This window comes from Triticum urartu, chromosome 7 (genome assembly GCF_003073215.2).
Source record: "Triticum urartu cultivar G1812 chromosome 7, Tu2.1, whole genome shotgun sequence".
NCBI classification, from domain to species: domain Eukaryota; kingdom Viridiplantae; phylum Streptophyta; class Magnoliopsida; order Poales; family Poaceae; genus Triticum; species Triticum urartu.
Genome location: NC_053028.1, coordinates 159,825,771 through 159,851,989, shown reverse-complemented (window position 1 = coordinate 159,851,989; position 26,219 = coordinate 159,825,771). Strand labels below are relative to the sequence as shown.

The window sequence follows — 26,219 nt, the reverse complement described above, 5'->3', positions numbered from 1 at the left end:
TAGTTTTTTCTATAAAACGATCTGGTATTTTTTGGAATTTAATATTCATAGGCGGGTGGCGCACCAAGGAGCTCATGTGTATTTTCCTTATGTTGTGTGCGTATTAAGCAAAAACATCTTACATTAAGTAACAGGGAGAGTAAATTACTATTACGAAAAGCTATCTAATCTGAACGTTTGTTGAACTTATGTGAGCACGTAAGTCGTCACGGATTGTTTATAGGGAAATGTTATTGTGTTGCCGTTCCTTGGGAGGGCATGGCAATTTACGTTGTTGTGAGGGTAGCAAACTCCTTCAGGAAGCCCATCAAATCCTGGCAAAAAACTGAATTGGATGGATTTATCATGCTTACTAAAAGAAATTCATCTATGGACAACACAAATTGACAGGAAAATCGTTCGATTTTCCATGCCCTTCCAGCGAACGTTCGCTAGTTATGAAAATCAAAGTTCTATATGGCACCCGCATTGCATAAGTCGCACCAATCAAAAGATGAAAAGTCTGTGCGAGTGTCAATTTGGGTTTTCTTATAAAAACATGCACGCATAGGCCGCATCGCCGTGCATCCTAGGAACCATAGGTTGCAGTGATATTTGAAAACAAATGAATACCGACACGTCGTCATCCCAAAAATATTAAACCTATTGCGCCTCATATTAACTTGCTTAAAAATTATCTAGACTCACAAAAAATCACTTAATGAACCAATCAGAGAGAGAAACATGTTATTAATCGGGAGGTAGTTAAGAAGAAGTGAGAGAGTGTGAGAGTGAGTAGGGTTACCCGGAAGGGGGAAGGGGAGAGAGGGTGAGAGAGTGTGAGAGTGAGTAGGGTTAACCCGGAAGGGGGAAGGGGGGAGAGTGATGGGCTTATTTATATAAGGTCTAGCAGCAACGCACGTGGTCGGAAGTATTAGGTTGTGTGCAATGGCCCATAGTTCGGCGACATGATTCTTGGTAAAGCACTGTGCCGATGGGACACCTCACATCGCACATGTGTATTTTTCGTTGACTACATGCCATGAGCTAAACTAGAAGGACTAGCCTTTGGGTTTTGCCTCTTCGCAAACGGGTACATTTGGGTTTCCATATATAATCATTGCTTCTCACACACCATTAGGTCGATGCAAGATGCAGAGAGCTCCTAGTCAGTGCCTTATGTGTTGGCTAGCCAACTGGCGCTCACACCGTCGCTCGCGTGGACCAGCCCACTAACATTAGCTGCAGGCTCACTCGAGTCGTCTCCCCTCGCTCGTTTGGTTGACCGTTGACTTTTCTAAAAAGTTTGTGGATCTGAAAAGGTTCATGTTTTTGAAAGAAAAAAATCATGAATATGAAAAATTGTTCATGAATTTGAAAAGGTTCACAAATTTGTAAATTATTTGTGACTTTAAAATAAGTTCATGGCTTTGAAAAAACATCAGGAATTTGAAAAAAGTTCATCTATTTTGAAGAAAAGTATCATAAATTTGTAAAAGTTGATGGATTTGAGAAATGATCGTGAATTTAAAAAACATGGATTCAAAAATATTCTAGAATTTAAATAAAGTTTGTGGATTAAATAGGAAACAAAAAAAGGTAAACTAACCATCAAAAACGGGAAAAACCCTAGTCCAAGAAAACCCAGAGAAAACCGGCCCGAAAGAACCAGAGGGAAGAAGGTTCCCAAAATCGGTGCAGAAGAAAATATCATATGGGCTGGCCCACTACGGAAGGGATCGGGGGAAGCTATGGGGCATTGCGGACGAAGTACACTGTTTTTTTTTGACAGCATCCTATGAAGTTTTTTTTTATGGGAACGCCTCATGGCATTTTATTCAATTTGGGGTAAAGTAACATCATAGAGTACAAGAGGTAAAAGAAAAGCAGGCATTACATCTATGAAGTATACACTGTTAGTGGCCCCTTAGGCGGTAAATAGGATCTGGCGTCGATGCGTGCAATTAGAGGTCATGTTAAATATGTGCCATATTTTACGCAACTTCCTACTGGCCTAGGCTTTAGTCTAGGTAAATAAACATATGAATCACATTTTGTCAGGTTGACGTTGGCCTATAAACAAACTATTAAATGTGCTACAGTAAAAGCATCTGATTAGGGATCCTAGACTCTATCCAACTTCCGAGGGTAGGGTACACGCTTTTTGACAGCTGCATGCTCAAGCGTCTTTCACAAAAAGATGTTTCTAATGGGTCATTTTCGGCTCTGTAGCTGATGCTCAAACGGTGCTTTGGCATGTTTTCGTTTTGCAGCAATACCAAAACTGGCGAGAGATGTAAGACGATTTGATATGTCGCCTTTGATGGTAGGAAGACAGTTACCAGCAAACGCTTTCTTTTTGTAGATACGGGCGAACGGTGGGGTAGCCTATGGTTGAGAATTGATTGCTGTGTCGTGTGGAAACCGATTGCTGCTTGTAACGTCGTCTCTCCTGTCAAAATGGCCGGTCCTATTCAATTCGTTTGAGATGTGATTTTCAGGTCTTCATCATCAATGGCTCTTTTCTTCCTGTCCAGACGCCCGTTGCGTCCCTTCATGCGAGAAGCGCCATGGACCTGATCCACAGCTGACCGCGCTAGTGTGCGGAGCAAGGATCGTGGTCTTGCACAAGCGGCCGTGCTGATCAAACCAGCCACTGTGAATGGTGGCGCTTCCACTCCGCTTGCGGCTCGCCAATGTCACTGTTCTTCTCGTCAACTTCAGACTCGCCAAAGACTTTCATGATGTCTTCCACACCTACGCCACCACTCTATCTTGTACTTTACTCCCACAAGTTACATGCATGTACTACCATATTAATTTGGTAAGTGTTGCAATGGAGAGGCGCAGGTGATTTGTTGTCTAGGCTGCAAACATGGGCTCGGATGTGTCTGGTGCCTCTGTCGTTATACCCTTCTCATGTTGTTGTAGGTCCATGGGGTTTCGTTGGTGCGCCCCAAGTCTTTGGGGGCTGGAGTGGTTCTGCGTTGGGTGTGTTTGTTCGGGGGTCATGTGGCTATAGTCTGGGAGTAGTCCACATGAGTGAACAAGTTTCATCAGTTTATGTTAATTAGTTGGTTAACTTGTTTCTTATTAATTAGTGGATGAGATCCTTTTCGAAAAAATTAGTGGATGAGACAATTTGTTTTTTGCGAAACGGATGAGACAAATTTTACCTTCGTTTCCAAAAGAAATAATACTAATTTGATTCGGTAGGTACCATATTAATAACTATAAAAGCTATTTACCAAACCGAAACTAATGTTTCAATACCCTTGCAAAGCGACATATCAAACAGATAAAGCCACCACATCGATAAATCGCAAAGCGCACAAACAAACGGCAACGTCATCAGAGTATCTACAAAGACATATGATAAATATGATCCCTCAAATGTCCGTGGATGCGCTCGAACGCGTCCGTGGCGAGTGACCGGGCACGCCTTAAATTAGCACAACTGCATCCGGACACCTCATACTAGATTCTTAAATCCATAAAAAAAGCATGCAAAGGAAAAAAACCTACGTACTACATAGATCACCTAGCTACTCCACGTCGGAGATGTCGACTATTTCCATGCCCGGCTCCGGGTACATGCGAGATACTACTCCTCCTCTATCTCCGCTTCGAGTTCGGCGAAGGATTCCTCCACTCCGGCCCCCTCCTCTATCTCCGCTTCGAGTTCGGCGAAGGATGCCTCCGCTCCGGCCTCCTCCTCTATCTCCGCTTCGAGTTCGGCGAAGAGCATTTCGGTCGCCGCCCGCTCCTGCCAGAGGAACTGTCAGTTGCCCTTCACATAGGCCTCATCCTGGATGGACTCCAGGATGGCCTGCTGCTCCACCATCTCCGTGGCTTGAGCGACGGCGAACTCCGCGTCCTTCATGTTGAACCCCGGAACAGGCTGCTCCGCCTCGTCCTTCTCCGGATCCGCCACCTCCATCGGCTCCGGCAGCTGCTCTCCCTCCTCCTCCTCTGGCTGATGCTCCTCCTCCTCCTCCGGCTCCGGCGAGTCAAAGGCAACCCGGCAGCGATGCGGGCGGCGCACCTAGACTGGATCTCCTCCACGATCTGCCTCCGGCGCTCCGACGTGAGTATAGCGTACGTGGTGATCTTCTGTGGGACCATGGTGGGCATGCTCATCCATGGATGGGCTAGAGTTGGGGGACGTCGTCCGGCTTAAATAGCCGGATTTGACCTCGGGCGGCGAGTCGGAGTGGCGCTACGCGGCATTCACACCGCGGCGACGGAGAAGGCATCCGTCGGACCGCCGGCTTTCCGGATGATTCCGCATGGGACCCCATCGGCAGTTCTACATGGCGGGTGCGCCCGGCCACACCCATATCCGTCCTCATATTTAAGCTGGATATAAGAGGTGTCTATCAGTCCGGACATTTGAGATCTGTTTGAAACGTCCATCGGATCAGATTTTCGTGTCCGACGGGCTGTCCGGACATTTGAGACCGGTTTGGAAGGCCAGGCTGTAAGATGCTCTCATGAGACGTGTGCACAAAGAGCGGTTTCCCTAAAACTAATCTCCGGCGGGCGACAATGGCCAACGATCAGCTAGCTATGTTCGTCTAGGTTCGACCACCTATGCATGATTAATTAGCTGGTGTAATATGGACCCAGGAGAGTGACGAGGCCTGTAGCTCGAACGCTCGACCGGCTAGGCCAGCCCACCAACCAGCTCATCGTTTGTGCTTCACGTGAGCCACATAACATGGCCAAAACCAACGATCGGCTAGCGAGCTATTCGAACTTGAGAGGAGGGAGGGAGACGCATCCATGCATGCACGGGGCTACTAGGGACCAAGAGGGACCCTGCGCACCTGCGCTGGACTGGATGTACGCTCGCACTCGCCATCGGAGGGCCGGGCCAGCGGTCCATGGGCACGATATTCTCTGCCGCCACGGACGGTCGGCCGACCATGCCGTTTTCCCCGTTGCACGTAACGGCCAGACCGTTTTGGCTTCTCGTCCGTGGTGGTCCTCGGCTCGTGAACTCACTGTCCATGGTTATGTCGGGTGATCAATGTCAGATACCTAGAAGGTGATACCTCCCGAGTTACATAGGCTTAAAATCTTGTGCAAGGCGAAACTCGTGCGACTAGGGTTAGCCGGTCCGCCATCTTGGCGGCGGCACTGGCGCCCCATGATGGTGCCCGTGAGGTGTCGTCGATGGCACTGGCCTTCAAGGTTCCAGGCCAACAGTAGATTTGTTTTCGTCCCGAGGACCTTATGCGGCATATTCCTCATATTAAGCCGATGTGTGTAAGTACTGAATATTATAACCAACCCAAAACACCAAACAATGGACAGCAAAACATGTTCAAGCCACGGTGGTTAAGGGAAGAGAGCTTTAAGGCGACTTTGCTAGAGGCCTGGTCTAAGATTGAGACTAACCCGGACGTCACATGTATCTATGAGAAGTTGAATAAGATGCACGCAGAATCCATGGTTGGGATTAGCGGGTGTTAAAAAAGAAAACGAAGAGAAAACAAAACTTGCAAAACTGATTGAATACCTAATGGGGTTCGAAGAAATTCAAGTTATGAAAAGGTCGCGTGCGACTTGACTGAAAAGTGGTGACCTCAACACTGCTTTCTTTCAGGCCTTTGCGTCTACTAGAAGAACGAGAAACTCCGTTAAAAGATTGAGAGATGGCAATGAGAATTGGTTAGAAGGTATGGCTGGATTAAACCCTCATATAGAAAACTATTTTACTTACGTGTGAATTGCAGCAAGCAAACCCCTCTATTCGGCAAAAATTCAGTCCAAAGTTACAAAATAGATGAGTAATTTTTTATGGCACCTTATAATGAGGATGGTGTGAAAATCCAGCATTTAGTACGGGGTATCTAAAAGCATCTGATTGAGGAAAAAATAATAGTGTCTGGGGCTTGATAAAGATGTACGGGAAATTTCATTGGGAGAACAAGCATCTGGCATGATACCGTATGAGACAGCTACATCAAAGTCTTGATCGCCTATGGATTTTGTTAGGCAACCTTAATGAAATATAGTTCTTGAGTGATAAAGAAGGCGGGATTCCACGTCCATCTCGGTATATGCAAGCGTTTCAAAGAGCTATCAATGATTGCGAGCTGCGCGACTTGGGGTTATTGGGGACCCCTTCACATGGCATAGAGGACGAAATAGAGCAAGGTTGGACATGAGACTTGTTAATGATGCATGGACGACACTCTTCCACAATGCGGCATTTGAAATATGGAGTAAAACCATTATGATCATCGCCCCTTGTGTATAAATATTGATGTTATAACCAACCTGAAGCACCAAACAGTGGACAACAAAACAGGTTCAAGCTATGGTGATTAAAGGAAGAGAGCTTTAACGCGACTATTCTAGAGGCCTTGTCTAAGGTTGGGGCTGACCTAGTCTTCACATGTATCTATGAGAAGCTGAATAAGATGCACACTGAATTTCATTGTCGAGTGCTAAAAAAGCCAAAGAAGAGACTTTGTAAGGCACAAAGAGACCTGAAAAAGGTCATGTCATGGCCGATGAATGACAAAAATGATACAAAGAAAACAGAACTTGCATAACTGATTGAATACCTACTAGAGTTGGAAGAAAGTCAAGTTATGCAAAGGTCTCATGCGACTTGGCTGCAAAGTGGTGACTGCAACACCGCTCTCTTCCAGGCCTTTGCGTCTAATAGAAGAAAGAGGAATTCCGTGAAAAGATTGAAAGATGGGCGTGAGAATTGGTTAGAAGGTATTGATGGGTTAAACCCTCACATAGAAAACTATTTTACTCATTTGCTTACGTGTGAAGTGCAACAAGCAAACCCCTCTATTCGACAGAAAATTTAGTCCAAAGTTACAAACATATGAGTAATTTTTTGAGGGCACCTTATAGAGGATGACGTAAATACTGAAAATTATAGCCAACGTGAAGCATTAAATAATGTACATCAAAGCAGGTCCGAGGCACAATGGTTAAGGGAAGACAACTTTAACGTGATTGTGCTAAAGGCCTGATCTAAGGTTGGGGCTGGTCCGAACATCACATATATCTATAAGAAGCTGAATAAAATGCACACAAAATCCCATGATTGAGATGAGCGAGTACAGAAGAAGCCAAGGAAGAGACTCCGTAAGGCACAAAGAGTTGGAAAAGGTTTAGTTAGGGCAATGAATGATGAAAATGATACAAAGAAAAAAGAAGTTGCAGAGATGAATGAATACCCACTGGAGTTAGAAGAAATTCAAGTTACGCAAAGGTCTCATGCGACTTGGCTGCAAAGTGGTGACCGCAACACCGCTCGCTTTCAGGCCTTCGCATCTGCTAGAAGAAAGAGGAACTTCATAAAAAGATTGAAAGTTGATAGTGAAAATTGGTTAGAAGGGATGGCTGGATTAAACCGCCATATACTAAATTGTTTTACTCATTTGTTTATGTATGAATTGCAGCAAACAGACCCTCTATTCCACAAAAAGTTTAGTCTGAAGTTATAGAACAAATGAATAAGTTTTGAAGGCACCTTATAATGAGGATGAAGTAAAAAAAGAAAAGCAATATTTAGTATAGTGGATCTAAACACACCTGGTTAGCGAAAAGAATAATAGTATTTGGCACTTGATGGGGATGTACGAGGAATTTCATTGGGAGAACAAGCACCTGACGTGGAACCATATGAGACAGCTACACCAAAATCTTCATCTCCCATGGATTTCATTAGGCGACCATAATGAAATATAGTTCTTGCACAAGAAATAAGGCTGGAATCCACGTCCATCTCAGTACATGCAAGACTCCAGAGCGACATTGGTGATTCTAAGTTGCACGACTTGGGGTTTGATGTCTACTACACAACTTTATTCTTTTAGACTTTGTTGGGTCTCCAAGCGTAGAGTTCTGTAGGACAGGGGCAATTTTTTCTCAAGTGGATGACCTAAAATTATCAATCCGTGGGAGGTGTAGGATGAATATGGTCTCTATCAAACAACCATGCAATCAAATACAAGAAATTCCTTGTGTATCCAACACACCCAATACAATTGTAAATTGTATAGGTGCACTAGTTCGGCGAAGAGATGGTGATACAAGTATGGATAGTAGATATAGGTTTTTGTAATCTGAAAGGACATAAACAACAGGGTAGCAAGTGATAAAAGTGAGCACAAACGTTATTGCAATGCTTGGAAATAAGGCATTGGGTTCATACTTTCACTAGTGCAATCTCTTAGCATTACTAACATAACTGAATCATATAATAATCCCTCAAAGTGAGGCAAAAAATCACTCCAAAGTCTCTATTTCTATCAGAGAAAGTAGAATGAAATCACGTAGGTAGTAAACCGCCTCAAAGTTGTGTTTTCACTCAATCTATTGAACCATCCCAAAGTGTCACGAATAGTTCTAGAGATCGTACTCCAACAACACCATATGATTCACATAAATCTAACTCTAATTTCACCTAGATAGTTCAATGTCACCACGAATATCCGCGAGTGAGACATGCATGAAGTGATCTCAAATCCAAAGTATTCAATCTGATAGAGGGTGGCATAGAGGTGAATCAGAGAGAGGTTTGACAGGGACTTGTTAATGATGCATGGACGACAATCTTCCTCAATGCAGCATTGAAAAAATATGAAATACAACCATTCTGATCATTGTCTCATGCACCTTGGTAGAAAAAGTGATGACCGCAACACAACTTCCTTTCAAGCCTTTCTGTCTGCTAGAAGAAAGAGAAATTTCATAAAAGATTGAAAGATGACAATGGGAATTGATTAAAAGGTATGGCTGGATTAAACCCTCGTATACAAAACTCTTTTACTCATCTGTTTTACCTCTGAAGTGTAGAACAAACCCCTCTATTCTACCAAAAATCCGGTCCAAGATAGATGAATAATTATTTGATAGCACCTTATAATAAGGATAATATGAATAATAAATTAATGTATGGGATCTAAAGGTGCCTATTCCTGATGGACTACATGCAATTTTTTTCAAGAAATATTGGCATATTATCGATGCAGACATCAGACATTGGGTACACTGCCACCCTGGCATCCTACTCCATATTGGGGAACTTAGTTATTCAAAAAAATTCCTACGCACACGCAAGATCATGATGATGCATAGCAACGAGAGGGGAGAGTGTGCCTACGTACCCTCGTAGACCGAAAGCGGAAGCATTAGCACAACGCGGTTGATGTAGTCGTACGTCTTCACGATCCGACCGATCAAGTACCGAACGCACAACACCTCCGAGTTCTGCACACGTTCAACTCGATGACATCCCTCGAACTCCGATCCAGCCGAGTGTTGAGGGAGAGTTTCGTCAGCACGACGGCGTGGTGACGATGATGATGTTCTACCGACGCAGGGCTTCGCCTAAGCACCACTATGATATTATCGAGGTGGATTATGGTGAAGGGGGGCACCGCACACGGCTGAGAGATTAAGAGATCAATTGTTGTGTCTATGGGGTGCCCCCTGGCCACGTATATAAAGGAGTGGAGGAGGGGAGGGTCGGCCCTCTCTATGGCGCGCTCTAGGGGAGTCCTACTCCCATCGGGAGTAGGATTCCCCCTTTCCTAGTAGAACTAGGAGCCCTTCCAAGTAGTAGGAGTAGGAGAGAAGGAAAGGAAAAAGAGAAGAGAAGGAAGGAGGGGGCGCAACCCTTCCCCCTAGTCCAATTCGGACCAGGCCTTGGGGGGCGCGTGGTCTGCTTCTCGCTCTTTCCCCTAAAGCCCAATAAGGGCCATACACTCCCCGGCGAATTCCCGTAACTCCCCGGTACTCCGATAAATACCCGAATCACTCGGAACCTTTCCGATGTCCGAATATAGTCGTCCAATATATCAATCTTTACGTCTCGATCATTTCGAGACTCCTCGTCATGTTCCCGATCTCATCTGGGACTCCGAACTACCTTCGGTATATCAAAACACATAAACTCATAATATAACCATCATCGAACTTTAAGCGTGCGGACCCTACGGGTTCGAGAACTATGTACACATGACCGAGACACGTCTTCGGTCAATAACCAATAGCAGAACCTGGATGCTCATATTGGCTCCTACATATTCTACGAAGATCTTTATCGGTCAAACCGCATAACAACATACATTGTTCCCTTTGTCATCGGTATGTTACTTGCCCGAGATTCGATTGTCGGTATCTCAATACCTAGTTCAATCTCATTACCGGCAAGTCTCTTTACTCGTTCCGTAATACATCATCTCGCAACTAATTCATTAGTTGCAATGCTTGCAAGGCTTATAGTGATGTGCATTACCGAGTGGGCCCAGAGATAACTCTCCGACAATCGGAGTGACAAATCCTAATCTCGAAATACGCCAACCCAACAAGTACCTTCGGAGACACCTGTAGAGCACCTTTATAATCACTCAATTATGTTGTGACGTTTGGTGGCACACAAAGTGTTCCTCCGGTAAACGGGAGTTGCATAATCTCATAGCCATAGGAACATGTATAAGTCATGAAGAAATCAATAGAAACAAACTAAACGATCAAGTGCTAAGCTAACGGAATGGGTCAAGTCAATCACATCATTCTCCTAATGATGTGATCCTGTTAATCAAATGACAACTCATGTCGATGGTTAGGAAACATAACCATCTTTGATCAACGAGCTAGTCAAGTAGAGGCATACTAGTGACACTCTGTTTGTCCATGTATTCACACATGTATTATGTTTCCGGTTAATACAATTCTAGCATGAATAATAAACATTTATCATGATATAAGGAAATAAATAATAACTTTATTATTGCCTCTAGGGCATATTTCCTTCAGTCTCCCACTTGCACTAGAGTCAATAATCTAGTTCACATCGCCATGTGATTTAATACCAATAATTCGCATCACCATGTGATTAACACTCATAGTTCATATCGACATGTGACCAACACCCAAAGGGTTTACTAGAGTCAATAATCTAGTTGACATCGCTATGTGATTAACACCCAAAGAGTACTAAGGTGTGATTATGTTTTGCTTGTGAGAGAAGTTTAGTCAACGGGTCTGCCACATTCAGATTCGTAAGTATTTTTTGCAAATTTTTATGTCAACAATGCTCTGCACGGAGCTACTCTAGCTAATTGCTCCCACTTTCAAAATGTATCCAGATTGAGACTGAGATTCATCTGGATTAGTGTCAAAATTTGCATCGACGTAACCCTTTACGATGAACCTTTTGTCACCTCCATAATCGAGAAACATATCCTTATTCCACTAAGGATAATTTTGACCGTTGTCCAGTGATCTACTCCTAGATCACTATTGTACTCCCTTGCCAAAAAAACAGTGTAGGGTATACAATAGATCTGGTACACAACATGGCATACTTTATAGAACCTATGGCTGAGGCATAGGGAATGACTTTCATTCTCTTTCTATCTTCTGCTGTGGTCGGGCTTTGAGTCTTACTCAATTTCACACCTTGTAACACAGCCAAGAACTCTTTCTTTGACTGTTCCATTTTGAACTACTTCAAAATCTTGTCAAGGTATGTACTCATTGAAAAAACTTATCAAGCGTCTTGATCTATCTCTATAGATCTTGATGCTTAATATGTAAGCAGCTTCACCGAGGTTTTTCTTTGAAAAACTCCTTTATGCTTTGCAGAATAATTCTACATTATCTCCGATCAACAATATGTCATTCACATGTACTTATAAGAAATGTTGTAGTGCTTCCACTCACTTTCTTGTAAATACAGACTTCACCGCAAGTCCGTATAAAACTATATGCTTTGATCAACTTATCAAAGCGTATATTCCAACTCCGAGATGCTTGCACCAGTCCATAGATGGATCGCTGGAGCTTGCATATTTTGTTAGCACCTTTAGGATTGACAAAACTTTCTTGTTGCATCATATACAACTCTTCTTTAATAAATCCATTAAGGAATGTAGTTTTGTTTATCCATTTGCCAGATTTCATAAAATGTGGCAATTGCTAACATGATCCGGACAGACTTAAGCATAGATACGAGTGAGAAACTCTAATCGTAGTCAACACCTTGAACTTGTCGAAAACCTTTTGCGACAATTCTAGCTTTGTAGATAATAACACTACTATCAGCGTCCGTCTTCCTCTTGAAGATCCATTTAATCTCAATGGCTCGCCGATCTTTGGGCAAGTCAATCAAAGTCCATACTTTGTTCTTATACATGGATCTCATCTCAGATTTCATGGCCTCAAGCCATTTCACGGAATTTGGGCTCATCATTGCTTCCTCATAGTTCGTAGGTTCGTCATGGTCAAGTAACATGACCTCTAGAACAGGATTACCGTACCACACTGGTGCGGATCTCACTCTGGTTTACCTACGAGGTTTGGTAGTAATTTGATCTGAAGTTACATGATCATCATCATTAGCTTCCTCACTAATTGGTGTAGTAGTCACAGGAACAAATTTCTGTGATGAACTACTTTCCAATAAGGGAGCAGGTACAATTACCTCATCAAGTTCTACTTTCCTCCCACTCACTTCTTTCGAGAGAAACTCCTTCTCTAGAAAAGACCCATTCTCAGCAATGAATATTTTGCCTTCGGATCTGTGATAGAAGGTGTACCCAACATTTTCTTTTGGGTATCCTATGAAGACGCACTTCTCTGATTTGGGTTTGAGCTTATCAGGTTGAAACTTTTTCACATAAGCATTGCAACCTTAAACTTTAAGAAACGACAGCTTAGGTTTCTTGCCAAACCATAGTTCATACGGTGTCGTCTCAACGGATTTAGATGGTGCCCTATTTAACGTGAATGTAGTTGTCTCTAATGCATAACCCCAAAACGATAGTGGTAAATTGGTAAGAGACATCATAGATCGCACCATATATAATAAAGTACGGTTATGACGTTCGGACACACCATTACACCGTGGTGTTCCAAGTGGCGTGAGTAGTGAAACTATTTCACATTGTTTTAACTGAAGGCCAAACTCGTAACTCAAATATTTTACTTCTGCGATCATACCGTAGAAACTTTTATTTTTGTTACGATGATTCTCCACTTCACTCTGAAATTCTTTGAACTTTTCAAGTGTTTCAGACTTGTGTTTCATCCAGTAGATATACTCATATCTGCTCAAATCATCTGTGAAGATCAGAAAATAATGATACCTGCTGCGAGCCTCAATATTCATCGGAACACATACATCAGTATGTATGATTTCGAACAAATCTGTTGCTCGCTGCATTGTTCCGGAGAACGGAGTCTTAGTCATCTTACCCATGAGGCATGGTTCACAAGCATCAACTGATTCATAATCAAGTGATTTCAAAAGCCCATCAACATGGATTTTCTTCATGCGCTTTACACCAATATGGCCTAAACGGCAGTGCCACAAATAAGTTGCACTATCATTATTAACTTTGCATCTTTTGGCTTCAATATTATGAAAATGTGTATCACCACGATCGAGATCCAACAAATCATTTTCATTGGGTGTATGACCATAGAAGGTTTTATTCATGTAAACAGAACAACAATTATTCTCTAACTTACATGAATAACCGTATTGCAATAAGCATGATCCAATCATATTTATGCTCAACGCAAACACCAAATAACATTTATTTAGGTTCAACACTAATCCCGAAAGTATAGGGAGTCTGCGATGATGATCATATCAATCTTGGAACCCCTTCCAACACACATCGTCACTTCACCCTTAACTAGTCTCTGCTTATTTTGCAACTCCCGTTTCAAGTTACTATTCTTAGCAACTGAACTAGTATCAAATACTGAGGGGTTGCTATAAACACTAGTAAAGTACACATCAATAACATGTATATCAAATATACCTATGTTCACTTTGCCATCCTTCTTATCCGCCAATTGCTTGGGGTAGTTCCACTTCCAGTGACCAGTCCCTTTGCAGTAGAAGCACTCAGTTTCAGGCTTAGGTCCAGACTTGGGTTTTTTCACTTGAGCAGCAACTTGCTTGCCGTTCTTCTTGAAGTTCCCCTTTCTTCCCTTTGTCCCTTTACTTGAAACTAGTGGTTTTGTTTACCATCAACACTTGATGCTTTTCTTGATTTCTACCTTCGTCGAATTCAGCATCACGAAGAGCTTGAGAATCGTTTCCGTTATCCCTTGCATATTATAGTTCATCACGAAGTTCTACTAACTTGGTGATGGTGACTAGAGAATTCTGTCAATCACTATTTTATCTGGAAGATTAACTCCCACTTGATTTAAGCGATTGTAGTACCCAGACAATCTGAACACATGCTCACTGCTTGAGCTATTCTCCTCCATCTTTTAGCTATAGAACTTGTTGGAGACTTCATATCTCTCAACTCGGGTATTTGCTTGAAATATTAACTTCAACTCCTGGAACATCTCATATGATCCATGACGTTCAAAACGTCTTTGAAGTCCCGATTCTAAGCCGTTTAAGCATGGTGCACTAAACTATCAAGTAGTCATCATATTGAGCTAGTCAAACGTTCATAACATCTGCATCTTCTCCTGCAATAGGTTTGTCACCTAGCGGTGCATCAAGAACATAATTCTTCTGTGCAGCAATGAGGATAAACCTCAGATCACGGATACAATCCACATCATTGCTACTAACATCTTTCAACTTAGTTTTCTCTAGGAACATATCATAAATAAAACAGGGGAGCTAAACGCGAGCTATTGATCTACAACATAGATATGCTAATACTACCAGGACTAAGTTCATGATAAATTTAAGTTCAATTAATCATATTACTTAAGAACTCCCACTTAGATAGACATCTCTCTAATCCTCTAAGTGATCACGTGATCCATATCAACTAAACCATGCCCGATCATCACGTGAGATGGAGTAGTTTCAATGGTGAACATCACTATGTTGATTATATCTACTATATGATTCACGCTCGACCTTTCAGTCTCAGTGTTCCAAGGCCATATCTGTTATATGCTAGGCTCGTCAAGTTTAACCTGAGTATTCCGCGTGTGCAACTGTTTTGCACCCGTTGTATTTGAACGCAGAGCCTATCACACCCGATCATCACGTGGTGTCTCAGCACGAAGAACTTTCGCAACGGCGCATGCTCAGGGAGAACACTTTATACTTTGATAATTTAGTGAGGGATCATCTTATAATGCTACTGTCAATCAAAGCAAGATAATATGCATAAAAGATAAACATCAAATGCAATCAATATAAGTGATATGATATGGCCATCATCATCTTGTGCTTGTGATCTCCATCTCCGAAGCACCGTCATGATCACCATCGTCACCGGCGCGACACCTTGATCTCCATCGTAGCATAGTTGTCGTCTCGCCAATCTTATGCTTCTACGACTATCGCTACCGCTTAGTGATAAAGTAAAGCATTACAGAGTGATTGCATTACATACAATAAAGCGACAACCATATGGCTTCTGCCAATTGTCGATAACTCGGTTACAAAACATGATCATCTCATACAATAAAATTTAGCATCATGTCTTGACCATATCACATCACAACATGCCCTGCAAAAACAAGTTAGACGTCCTCTACTTTGTTATTGCAAATTTTACGTGGCTGCTACGGGCTTAGCAAGAACCGTTCTTACCTACGCATCAAAACCACAACGATAGTTTGTCAAGTTCGTGTTATTTTAACCTTCGCAAGGACCGGGCGTAGCCACACTTGGTTCAACTAAAGTTGGAGAAACTGACACCCGCCAGCCACCTGTGTGCAAAGCACGTCGGTAGAACCAGTCTCGCGTAAGCGTACGCGTAATGTCGGTCCGGGCTGCTTCATCCAACAATACCGCCGAACCAAAATATGACATACTGGTAAGCAGTATGACTTATATCGCCCACAACTCACTTGTGTTATACTCGTGCATATGACATCTACGCATAAAACCAGGCTCGGATGCCACTGTTGGGGAACGTAGTTATTCAAAAAAATTCTTACGCACACGCAAGATCATGGTGATGCATAGCAACGAGAGGGGAAGATTGTGTCTACGTACCCTCGTAGACTGAAAGCGAAAGCGTTAGCACAATGCGGTTGATGTAGTCGTATGTCTTCACGATCCGACCGATCAAGTACCGAACGCACGACACCTCCGAGTTCTGCACACGTTCAACTCGATGACGTCCCTCGAACTCCGATCCAGCCGAGTGTTGAGGGAGAGTTTCGTCAGCACGACGATGTGGTGACGATGATGATGTTCTACCGACGCAGGGCTTCGCCTAAGCACCGCTACGATATGATCGAGGTGGATTATGATGGAGGGGGGCACCGCACATGGCTAAGAGATCAAGAGATCAATTGTTGTGTCTATGGGGTGCCCCCTGGCCACGTATATAAAGGAGTGGAGGAGGGGAGGGCCGGCACTCTCTATGGCGCGCCCTAGGGGAGTCCTACTCCCACCGGGAGTAGGATTCCCCCTTTCCTAGTAGAACTAGGAGCCCTTCCAAGTAGTAGGAGTAGGAGAGAAGGAAAGGAAAAAGATAAGAGAAGGAAGGAGGGGGCGCAGCCCTTCCCCCTAGTCCAATTCGGACCAGGCCTTGGGGGGGGGGGTGGCCTGCCTGTCTCTCTTTCTCCTAAAGCCCAATAAGGCCCATACACCCCCCGGCGAATTCCCGTAACTCCCCGGTACTCCGATAAATACCCGAATCACTTGGAACCTTTCCGATGTCCGAATATAGTCGTCCAATATATCAATCTTTATGTCTCGATCATTTCGAGACTCCTCGTCATGTCCCCGATCTCATCTGGGACTCCGAACTACCTTCGGTACATCAAAACCCATAAACTCATAATATAACCGTCATCGAACTTTAAGCGTGCGGACCCTACGGGTTCGAGAACTATGTAGACATGACCGAGACACATCTCCGGTCAATAACCAATAGCGGAACCTGGATGCTCATATTGGCTCCTACATATTCTACGAAGATCTTTATCGGTCAAATCGCATAACAACATACGTTGTTCCCTTTGTCATCGGTATGTTACTTGCCCGAGATTCGATCGTCGGTATCTCAATACCTAGTTCAATCTCATTACCGGCAAGTCTCTTTACTCGTTCCGTAATACATCATCCCGCAACTAATTCATTAGTTGCAATGCTTGCAAGGCTTAGAGTGATGTGCATTACCGAGTGGGCCCAGACATACCTCTCCGACAATCGGAGTGACAAATCCTAATCTCGAAATACGCCAACCCAACAAGTACCTTCGGAGACACCTATAGAGCACCTTTATAATATCCCAGTTACGTTGTGACGTTTGGTGGCACACAAAGTGTTCCTCCGGTAAACGGGAGTTGCATAATCTCATAGTCATAGGAACATGTATAAGTCATGAAGAAAGCAATAGAAACAAACTAAACGATCAAGTGCTAAGCTAACGGAATGGGTCAAGTCAATCACATCATTCTCCTAATGATGTGATCCCGTTAATCAAATGACAACTCATGTCTATGGTTAGGAAACATAACCATCTTTGATCAACGAGCTAGTCAAGTAGAGGCATACTAGTGACACTCTGTTTGTCTATGTATTCACACATGTATTATGTTTCCGGTTAATACAATTCTAGCATGAATAATAAACATTTATCATGATATAAGGAAATAAATAATAACTTTATTATTGCCTCTAGGGCATATTTCCTTCACTCCAAACCTCCCGCTGATGCCAAAACACATGAATGTCACCCCGAAGTGGAGGCAAAATACCTCACCAACAACCTTCATGGCCCATCACTTGGCCTCCCGGAGGGGGCATTGCCATCCAGGACCGCCGCCATGGCTGCCCAGCCAACACTGGATTGCGAGAGTGGAAAAGCCTGTCCTGGGCAGGGGCGTCCTACACCAGACTCGCACCGCTAGCCACCTCCTGGTAGCACCACCAGAGGGAGTGTCATGCATCGCCCCGTCAGATTTGACCGTCCAGATCTCAACAGGGGCTTCCTAGGAACTGGCACGTCTGGTCGACGGGCAACGTTGCTCGCGCCGACCACCACCACCTCCAAGCCCCCATACTAGCGCTAGCCCCCACAATAACCACCGAGGACTGCCAACTCACCGTCAAACCATGATCCATGCACCCATAGAGAGAGGCGGAGACCCGGACTATGCCAGCCACATGCCACAAGGTCGCCATGACCAACCAACATTAGGGCACCATTGTCCTCGACCACCACCAAGGCAACAACTAACAGCCCAAGCCGCCGCAGCTCGCGTCACCCGTCTGTCCAAACCTGGCCAGCCGCCGCCGCCGAAGCCTGTTGCGCCCGCCGACACCAACCCGTCAGGCATGCACCACCTTGACCACCTCCAGGCTCCCCGTTGCATCACGGGCACACTGTTGCCCCTTCAAGCTTTGGCGCGCGACCACATAGCAGTCCCCATCACCACGACAATGTCCTGCGTCGAGCCAGCCATGGGGGAAGACGAGTAGACCTCGTCGCCGGTGCCGGCGTCCGGTCCCAACCGCGCCCTCTGGCCGCAGCGAAGGAGGGGAGACATGGTGTAGGGACTACCTGGCTACATCTGCTAGGGCTGCCCTCCTCGTCGCACGCGGGTGCAGGGTGGGAGGGTGATATTTTTCTTTCATATTACACCTACCTTACATGACGACAGAATGTCAAGACTAAATCAAGACATCAAGGATGCACAAAGCCAAGAAAATTAGAAAAATAAGGAAAAACAAAGAGAGTCGACCAGATGAGCGACTTGCAAGGGAACACCATCCATCGTCCTTGGCAACACACGGGCCACGGGAAACGTTTTCCAAAAGCAATCCCCTAGGAATGAAGCGGTCGTAGGCGTCAGTCGTCGCCGGGCCCACCACCAAGGATCATATATTAGGTCTTCACCCTGAAATGCACGTCTGAGCAAACTCGAAAACAACACCTTCAACTGTTCAACAAGGACGTGATGCGTAAACATCGCTTTGCCAGGTGCAACCATCCAAGTCCAAACGGATGATCTTCACACCTAAGCTCGAGACTTGTGCTCGCAGAGCACCACCGCCAAAGTTACCATGTGTTGCCCTCCATATTCAAAGTGTTTTTTTAAGATATAAATATACCCATTCAAAAGAAACCTAAGGTACAAAAATCCTAAATAAAAAACTAAAAAATAAATAAAGTACAAAGGCTCAAATAGAGAGGGAGACACTTGAGTAACAATACACTCCATCTCCGTCTCTAAAAATAGCATTGTGAACCACCCTAATCCTCCTCCATGAAAAAGAAATCAAGCCACTAATCGCTCTCAAAACCCCACACGCTTATACTACTAAGATAATCCAAAAAGCCCCTTCCCCCCGACCTCCCCTGCCCCGAGTTTTTTAAACGCGCCACTTAAGAGCAAGACAACCGCAACTACTAAAAGCGAGACACGCACAGCAGACAGCACACGCACAGTGACGCGGGGGGAAGAGGAGGAGCAAGCGCCGGAGCTCAGCTAGGGTTTCCCCGATCCCGGCGCGCGGCAGGGGCGCTCCCCGAGCTCGCCGCTTAGGGCGGGGGAGGCTCGCCGGCGCGGCGGGGCGAGGGCTCCCTCCGACGCGGGGGGCGCGGCGGACCCTGCATGCCGGGGCGGCCCGCCGGGGCTCAGATCTGAGATGGCCGACGGCGGCGAGGAGGGGAATGTGGCGGCGCCCAGGGGCTTCTCGCGGCGGAGGGGCGCCGTGCGGGCCAGCCTCGACGCCGACGAGCTCATGGCGCTCATGCACGGCTCGGATCCCGTCCGGGTCGAGCTCACCCGCCTCGAGAACGAGCTCAGGGGTGAGCTGCTGATCTGCCCCTGCCGTTTCGCTCCGGTGTTTTCGATAGGGTCTGACTGTTTTGCTGGTTTGTGGTGCCAGACAAGGAGCGGGAGCTCGGGGAGGCGCACACGGAGATACGCGCGCTGCGGCTGTCCGAGAGGGCGCGGGAGAAGGCCGTGGAGGAGGTAAATTGCCGATTGCTCTTGGGATTTTGTGGTACGGAGGTGCGGTATCTGCTATTTTAGGCTGGAATTGATGTCAGGGATTGCGGGGAAGTGCCAAATTCGGTTAGGTTATTAGTTAGAATGGGCACTTCAGTATGCTAATTGCATGGCTCTAGCCTCTTGTTGCGGTGTTGAGGTACCTTGTACTGTCATTGCATTTTGGCCCACTGAATGCTAGATTATCAAACCAAAATTTTAGTTTTGCAACGATGGGTTTAGGTGTTCAGCAGCAATGAAGTCGATTTGCTAAGTGGGGACCTATGCTGTCAACTGTCGTATAGGAGGTGTTTGTGTTTCTACAGCCATCTTTAATCTTGTTCTTAGCAATGGAATATAGCCATTTGTTTTTCATGCTTCATATTTTTTTAGTGGTCCTGTGCCTTGTATTTTTCTGGGCTGTACTTGTGGTATTTCGGTGCTCAACTCTACCAAATTTCCATGACTTCATTCTTAAGCAATGCCAGAAGCACCTGTGGTAAAAAGATAAAGCTGTTCGATTTTTTGCTGGTCTTGTATTTATTTAGAATGGACACTTCAGTATGCTAATTCATGGCTCTTGCTGCGTGTGCTGTCACTGAATTCTGGTTCATTTCGATATACCGTGTGCTAGGTTATCAAACTAGATTTTTAGATTTGCAAGGAATGAATGTGAATGGGCTTAGATGCTCAACAACAATGAAATCATTCTGCTAACTGGGGACTTATGCTGCCAAACTGTTGTATAGGAGGTGCCTGGCTTTTCTTTTCTTGTGACATAGGCCCTGTTTGGTTCAGCTTTTATCGACGCGCAGCGGAATCTGAACCAAAGGGCGAACCCAGCAGAATCCGATTCCAGAAATCCGCTGCCAAAATCTGAACCAAAAGCGGAATCAGCCCAGGACGTGCTTTCCAAAATCTGATTCCGCTGCGGGCCAAAATCTGAAAAGGCTGTATCAGCTGGTTTGCCAAATGACCTACATATTTTTTACATCAGATTTTCCACAGCTGTTTTTCCGCAGCAGATTTTTCACAGCTGCTTTTAGAAATCCACAGCCGAACCAAACAGGGCCTAATGGCTCTTGTTGCCAACTCTTAGGATTACTATGACTGGGTTACTGTATGCTTATAGCTTACTTTCGCTCTCTGTTATTCTTTTATCAATATTTTTTTTTGGCGTCAAGAGTTAATTGGTCAAATATGGTAGCATGGCTTTTCACGAATTGAGTTCTTCAGTTGCACTTGAATAATACAGCTTTCTTCCACTCTTGGGTTTCAATACATTCCATGGTCCATAGATAAGGTAGAGGAGCTTATATATTTGTGCATTGGCATACTATATCCTGCTTTCATGTTAACAAACTTTGAAATATAAAATATTTATGATGTGCCATTGATTATTATTTTCATTTTCTTGACCATTCGAATGTCATAATGCACTAGTAGTCCTTTTATTTTATGTGAATCACTATCGATGATTGCATATTTTTTGGTGGACAATGAGTTCTTATTATAAATTGGCGTCGAAGAACTTAAACTGCTTGTGTATACCTGTATTGAATTTCACTTGTTTGTTGTCAACCTATCATTATGGATTGAAACTTAGGGCTTGAAATCCTCTGACTAGAGAACTATGAATTAGAAAACAAGTTTGAGTATAAGTTATTGCAGCTCATATTATACTGAATATTTTTTCTGTTTCGTGTAAGTTCATAAGTTAAAACGCTGAATTACTTGTTGATACTAATTATTTTTTTATTAACCATAAACCTGACGATGATTACCTACTTTCTCTGATTAACATGACTGTAATCTTGTGTGGCAGCTTACAGATGAGCTGGAGAGGATGGACGAGAAGCTCAAGTTGACAGAATATCACCTAGATAACAAAGTACTGTCTTATGTCTTATCTTTTGCTATTCTCTGTCTTTTGATTGTGCTTTAATATAGAGAATAAAACTTGTAGAATCTAGAAGTCAAGAAGATAAATGACGAGAAAAAGGCTGCAATGGCTGCTCAGTTTGCGGCAGAAGCTACTTTGCGAAGAGTGCATGCAGCTCAAAAGGATGATGACATGCCACCAATTGAAGCCATTCTTGCCCCACTTGAAGCAGAGCTAAAGCTATCTCGGCAAGAGGTTCTACTTTTACTTCATATATCCCCCCTTCTATTTTTGTGTTTGTCATGAATTTATAATGTCTCCCTAACAGCCCACAATCTTCATCCTCCAATGCACCTAGATGGTTACTCCTTGTCACAAATAAGTGATGTTTTGGACATGTCTCCAGTGATTTTTTTTGAACCTTGACTGCGAATATCATTTTAATTATTCATATTGGAAATTTGAAAATCATGTGTAAATTGTCTCGAAAGGTATTTCTAGAGCACTATATTTTTCTTGTCTTTTATACATATATTACAATAGGAGTTAGTGGACAAAGTTACATCTCGAAGGCTGTGTCAACGTCCAAAATGTCACTTATTTGTGATATGGAGGGAGTATCTAATTGCAACTTTCCAGTAGTCATGCATTCACATGAACAAAAGAGATGATAAACTATGAAATTGACTTGGTTGATTTCAGATTGCAAAGCTCCAGGAGGATAATAGAGCCTTGGATCGACTAACAAAACAAAAGGAGGCAGCACTACTGGAAGCAGAAAGGACTGTGCAAATAGCAATGGCAAAAGCTGCTATGGTTGATGACTTGCAAAACAAGAACCAAGATTTGATGAAGCAAATTGAGATCTGTCATGTATGTGGGTGCATGTAGTGTATTCTTGGCCATCTGGAGTAAATAACTTCCAACATATAGCAATAGAGCTATGAAAATGCTGAATTGTTTACTTTATGCATTGCAGGAAGAAAATAAGATATTGGATAAGTTGCATCGCCAAAAGGTTGCAGAAGTTGAAAAGCTTAGTCAAACTGTGAGGGAGCTGGAAGAGTCTGTTCTTGCAGGTGGTGCAGCTGCCAATGCTGTTAGAGATTACCAGCGCAAAGTGCAGGAGCTGAATGTAACAAACTACCCTTAAATTGTTGCCTTTGCCATCAAATATTAATTGGCTGATACCTAGTTATGTTCATGATTTTGTCAGGACGAAAGAAAAACACTTGACCGTGAACTTGCTCGTGCGAAAGTTACAGCAAATAGGGTTGCTGTGGTGGTAGCAAATGAGTGGAAAGATTCTAATGATAAAGTGATGCCAGTTAAACAGTGGCTTGAAGAGCGCAGATTCATGCAGGTGAGACTAGTAGGATTTATTTATGCCTTTCTGTTATTGATGTGCATTGTTTGCTTAGATGCAGGCATATGCTTGTTCTTGGTGAAGTTAAACGTTTTGCCTGCTGGCTCTTTTATCGAAATCATATGTGGCAACCTGTAATTACCTTTTTTGGGGGGTTTCTGCAGGGTGAAATGCAACAACTTCGTGATAAGCTTGCTGTTGCAGAACGAACAGCACGGTCTGAAGCTCAACTTAAGGTTTGCAAACCGTTCTGTTTTAATTCAGTGTGAGCTAGAACTTGTTAAGGGAATTGTTCAGACAGGCTAAACTTGTTAGTTCTTCATAAACTCAGGAAAAATACCAGTTGCGCCTGAAAGTTTTGGAAGATGGACTGCGAGGGCCACCAAGTGGCTCTAGTCGACCGCCTACTGAAGGGAAGAGTTTCAGCAACGGTCCTTCCCGTCGGTTATCACTCGGCGGAGCAGATAATATGTCTAAAGTCTCACCAAATGGCTTATTAACAAGGAGATCTCCATCTTTCCATTCAAGATCCTCTCTTTCTTCTAGCAGCAGCTTGATACTAAAACACGCTAAAGGAACTTCAAAGTCATTTGATGGTGGAACTAGGTCACTAGACAGGGGAAAGGTCCATGGGAATGGATCACATTTACTTAACAAATCTACAGATGCAGTTAAAGATCGTGAAGCGAATGATGGTTGGAAAGGGACTGTGGATGAGGGAACTAATGAAAGTCCAAATAGCAATGCAGATCAGAGAAGTAATGAAACCACAAATAGCAACTCAATTGAAATGGTCTCTGGTTTCCTGTATAATATGTTGCAGAAGGAGGTGGTATCTTTGAGGAAAGCATGCCATGAAAAAGATCAAAGTCTAAAGGACAAAGATGATGCCATTGAAGTATGCAACCATTTCTTATTTATGCAGTTTGTGCGGACATGATGCGGACATTATAAAGTTATTTATTATCTCCTTTTGTCTTGCAGATGTTAGCAAAGAAAGTTGATACCTTAACCAAAGCCATGGAAGTGGAGGCTAAAAAGATGAGGCGAGAGGTTGCTGCCATGGAGAAAGAAGTTGCAGCTATGCGTGTCGATAAGGACCAAGAAATCAAAGCCAGGCGGCTTGGTAACTCAAAAGGGTCTGGGAGTTCTCAACTGCTTCCTGGAAGGTACATCTTCACAGATTCTTAAACGTTTTCAGGAACTTATTCTGATTGAAATAGTTCAAATGACATTCTTGGGATGATGATTTGCCATGTGTGACATTAGTAGCAATTTCTGTTTAATATTTCCATCACCAAGTGATCTTAGTTTTGTTATGTTGCACCTGCAATTTTATGTCCATATTTGCTCTTAGTGATTAGTTCTCTTACGATGTCATGCCACTAAAAAAATATACGAGGAAAACATGTGAAATTGTGAATTATTCAGGTGTACAGAACTACATTTACAACAAAAGCTTAGAATTATTTTGCCACTTGGTAAATTTGATACTGGAGAAAGCTCTCAAGTCTGTCGTACCTATAAGCTCAACTACTATGTGGTGAAACTGAAAAAATTGAAGGAGACTTCATCTTTTACCACCCTCTTCCTGAAATTACATCTTCATACAGTTTCTTCCTCTAACCCACAGTGAATTTTGTTCCTTGTGTGCAGAAGCGCAACACGAAGTGGGTTGGCACGCAACTTCCAATGACGGCGGCACTAACTTGAGGCGGCGTACTATTCCATAGAGTCCATTTCGCTCTGTATTTGTTTCGTTCCATTACGTATTAGTTTTGTGGTTGAGATGATAGCACAGATGACCCTGTGATAATCTTGGGAGCCGGGGAAAGGGCAGTAGGCTCGGATCTGACGTGATTGCTTCTCTACCGTAGAGGAGGTGGCCCTGAGGCGAGGTCTAACCCCCTACGGCTCGCCCTCGTTTTGTCGTCGATGCACCTGATGCTTTTGTATAGGCTGGACGGGTCTCCACGTCCTTCTCCCATCTGTAATGTAGCTAGAGTGTTTGCTTGGTTCTGCTCCTCCATACCCCCGCTGCCCAGGTTGTGAATATATTGTTATTCTCACATGATTATTGGTTCTCCTCTATTTACCATGGTGTTTTGGTTGGAAATTCCATTACAATACTCGTCGTTGATTTACATTCCAGCCTGACAATCAGAAATAGAAATGTTGCCCATTGGATTTCCCTGGGTCTGATTCCCTGTACAAATTTCTGAAAGAATGCATGACAAAAGATAGCAAGTCTGATACTGTACAGTTCTTGGAGCAGCTTGTCAAGAAACTGGAGCCAGCAGTGAGAACTTGACATGGAGTGAGATCTTCCCCTTCTCGACATCAAGCTTTGCACCTGTGACCAGCCAGTACCCAGGGGCGTCCTGCGGCCCCATGGTAACCTGAGACGTGTCAACAAACTTGAGCAGCTTCTGGTCGCCGACGGGCACCGGCGGCCCTCCGGCGAACACGCCGGAGTCGACGTTGACTCTTGCCGGTTCCTGCCGGTCTCTCTCAGCGGCGCCCGAAGACGCCGCCGCCCCTAACGACTTGGACAGGAAGCTCCCTTTACCCGAGAGCCTCGCCGTGTTGTGCGCCCATTTGGACTGCACCACGGCGTACCCTGCCAGCTCGGTGTACAGGAGCCTGAGGTGCAGCACGGCGGTCGAGTCGTGGGCCCTGACGTGCAGCTGCACGCCGGACACGACGTACGCGGTCCGCCGGTGCGCGCTGCACCAGTTGGGGTCGTACTTCACCGGCGCGGTGCAGACGCGGGCGAACATCCGCCGCTGCACCGGCTCGTCGGAGACCGCCTCCGACCCGCGCCATATCGGCGGCTTGTCCCGCCGTCCCTTGATGAACGTTGGGGTGCTCGCCAGATGCTGCAGGTGGAGGCCTAGCCTGACCATGACATGAAGATGTTCAGTCAACATTCCAATAGAAGAAAACTGAACATACTGCTACAGCAAACTGCAGATAGCACAGCTACCTGTTGTTCTTTTTGCCTTCTAGATGCAGTCTCATCCCGGTGACCGGCAAGTTTGGAATGATAACCTGCAT

General features: G+C 44.3%; 2 protein-coding genes across 2 annotated transcripts; one reads left to right on the top strand and one right to left on the bottom strand.

The window, feature by feature from the left end:
• Positions 1-19,330: 19,330 nt before the first annotated feature.
• On the top strand, positions 19,331-25,257 carry LOC125519005 (microtubule-associated protein 70-3). The gene is made up of 11 exons (XM_048683889.1): positions 19,331-19,733; positions 19,814-19,899; positions 21,740-21,805; positions 21,881-22,051; positions 22,499-22,669; positions 22,776-22,931; positions 23,013-23,159; positions 23,327-23,398; positions 23,494-24,060; positions 24,147-24,331; positions 24,819-25,257. Exons 1-11 carry the CDS (start codon positions 19,571-19,573, stop codon positions 24,856-24,858), a joined length of 1,824 nt encoding a protein of 607 aa, XP_048539846.1. The 5' UTR covers positions 19,331-19,570; the 3' UTR covers positions 24,859-25,257.
• Positions 25,258-25,325: 68 nt separating this feature from the next.
• LOC125518599 (MACPF domain-containing protein At1g14780-like) lies at positions 25,326-26,219 on the bottom strand. The gene is made up of 2 exons (XM_048683425.1): positions 26,149-26,219; positions 25,326-26,060 (listed from the first exon to the last, which is right to left on the bottom strand). Exons 1-2 carry the CDS (start codon positions 26,217-26,219, stop codon positions 25,442-25,444), a joined length of 690 nt encoding a protein of 229 aa, XP_048539382.1. The 3' UTR covers positions 25,326-25,441.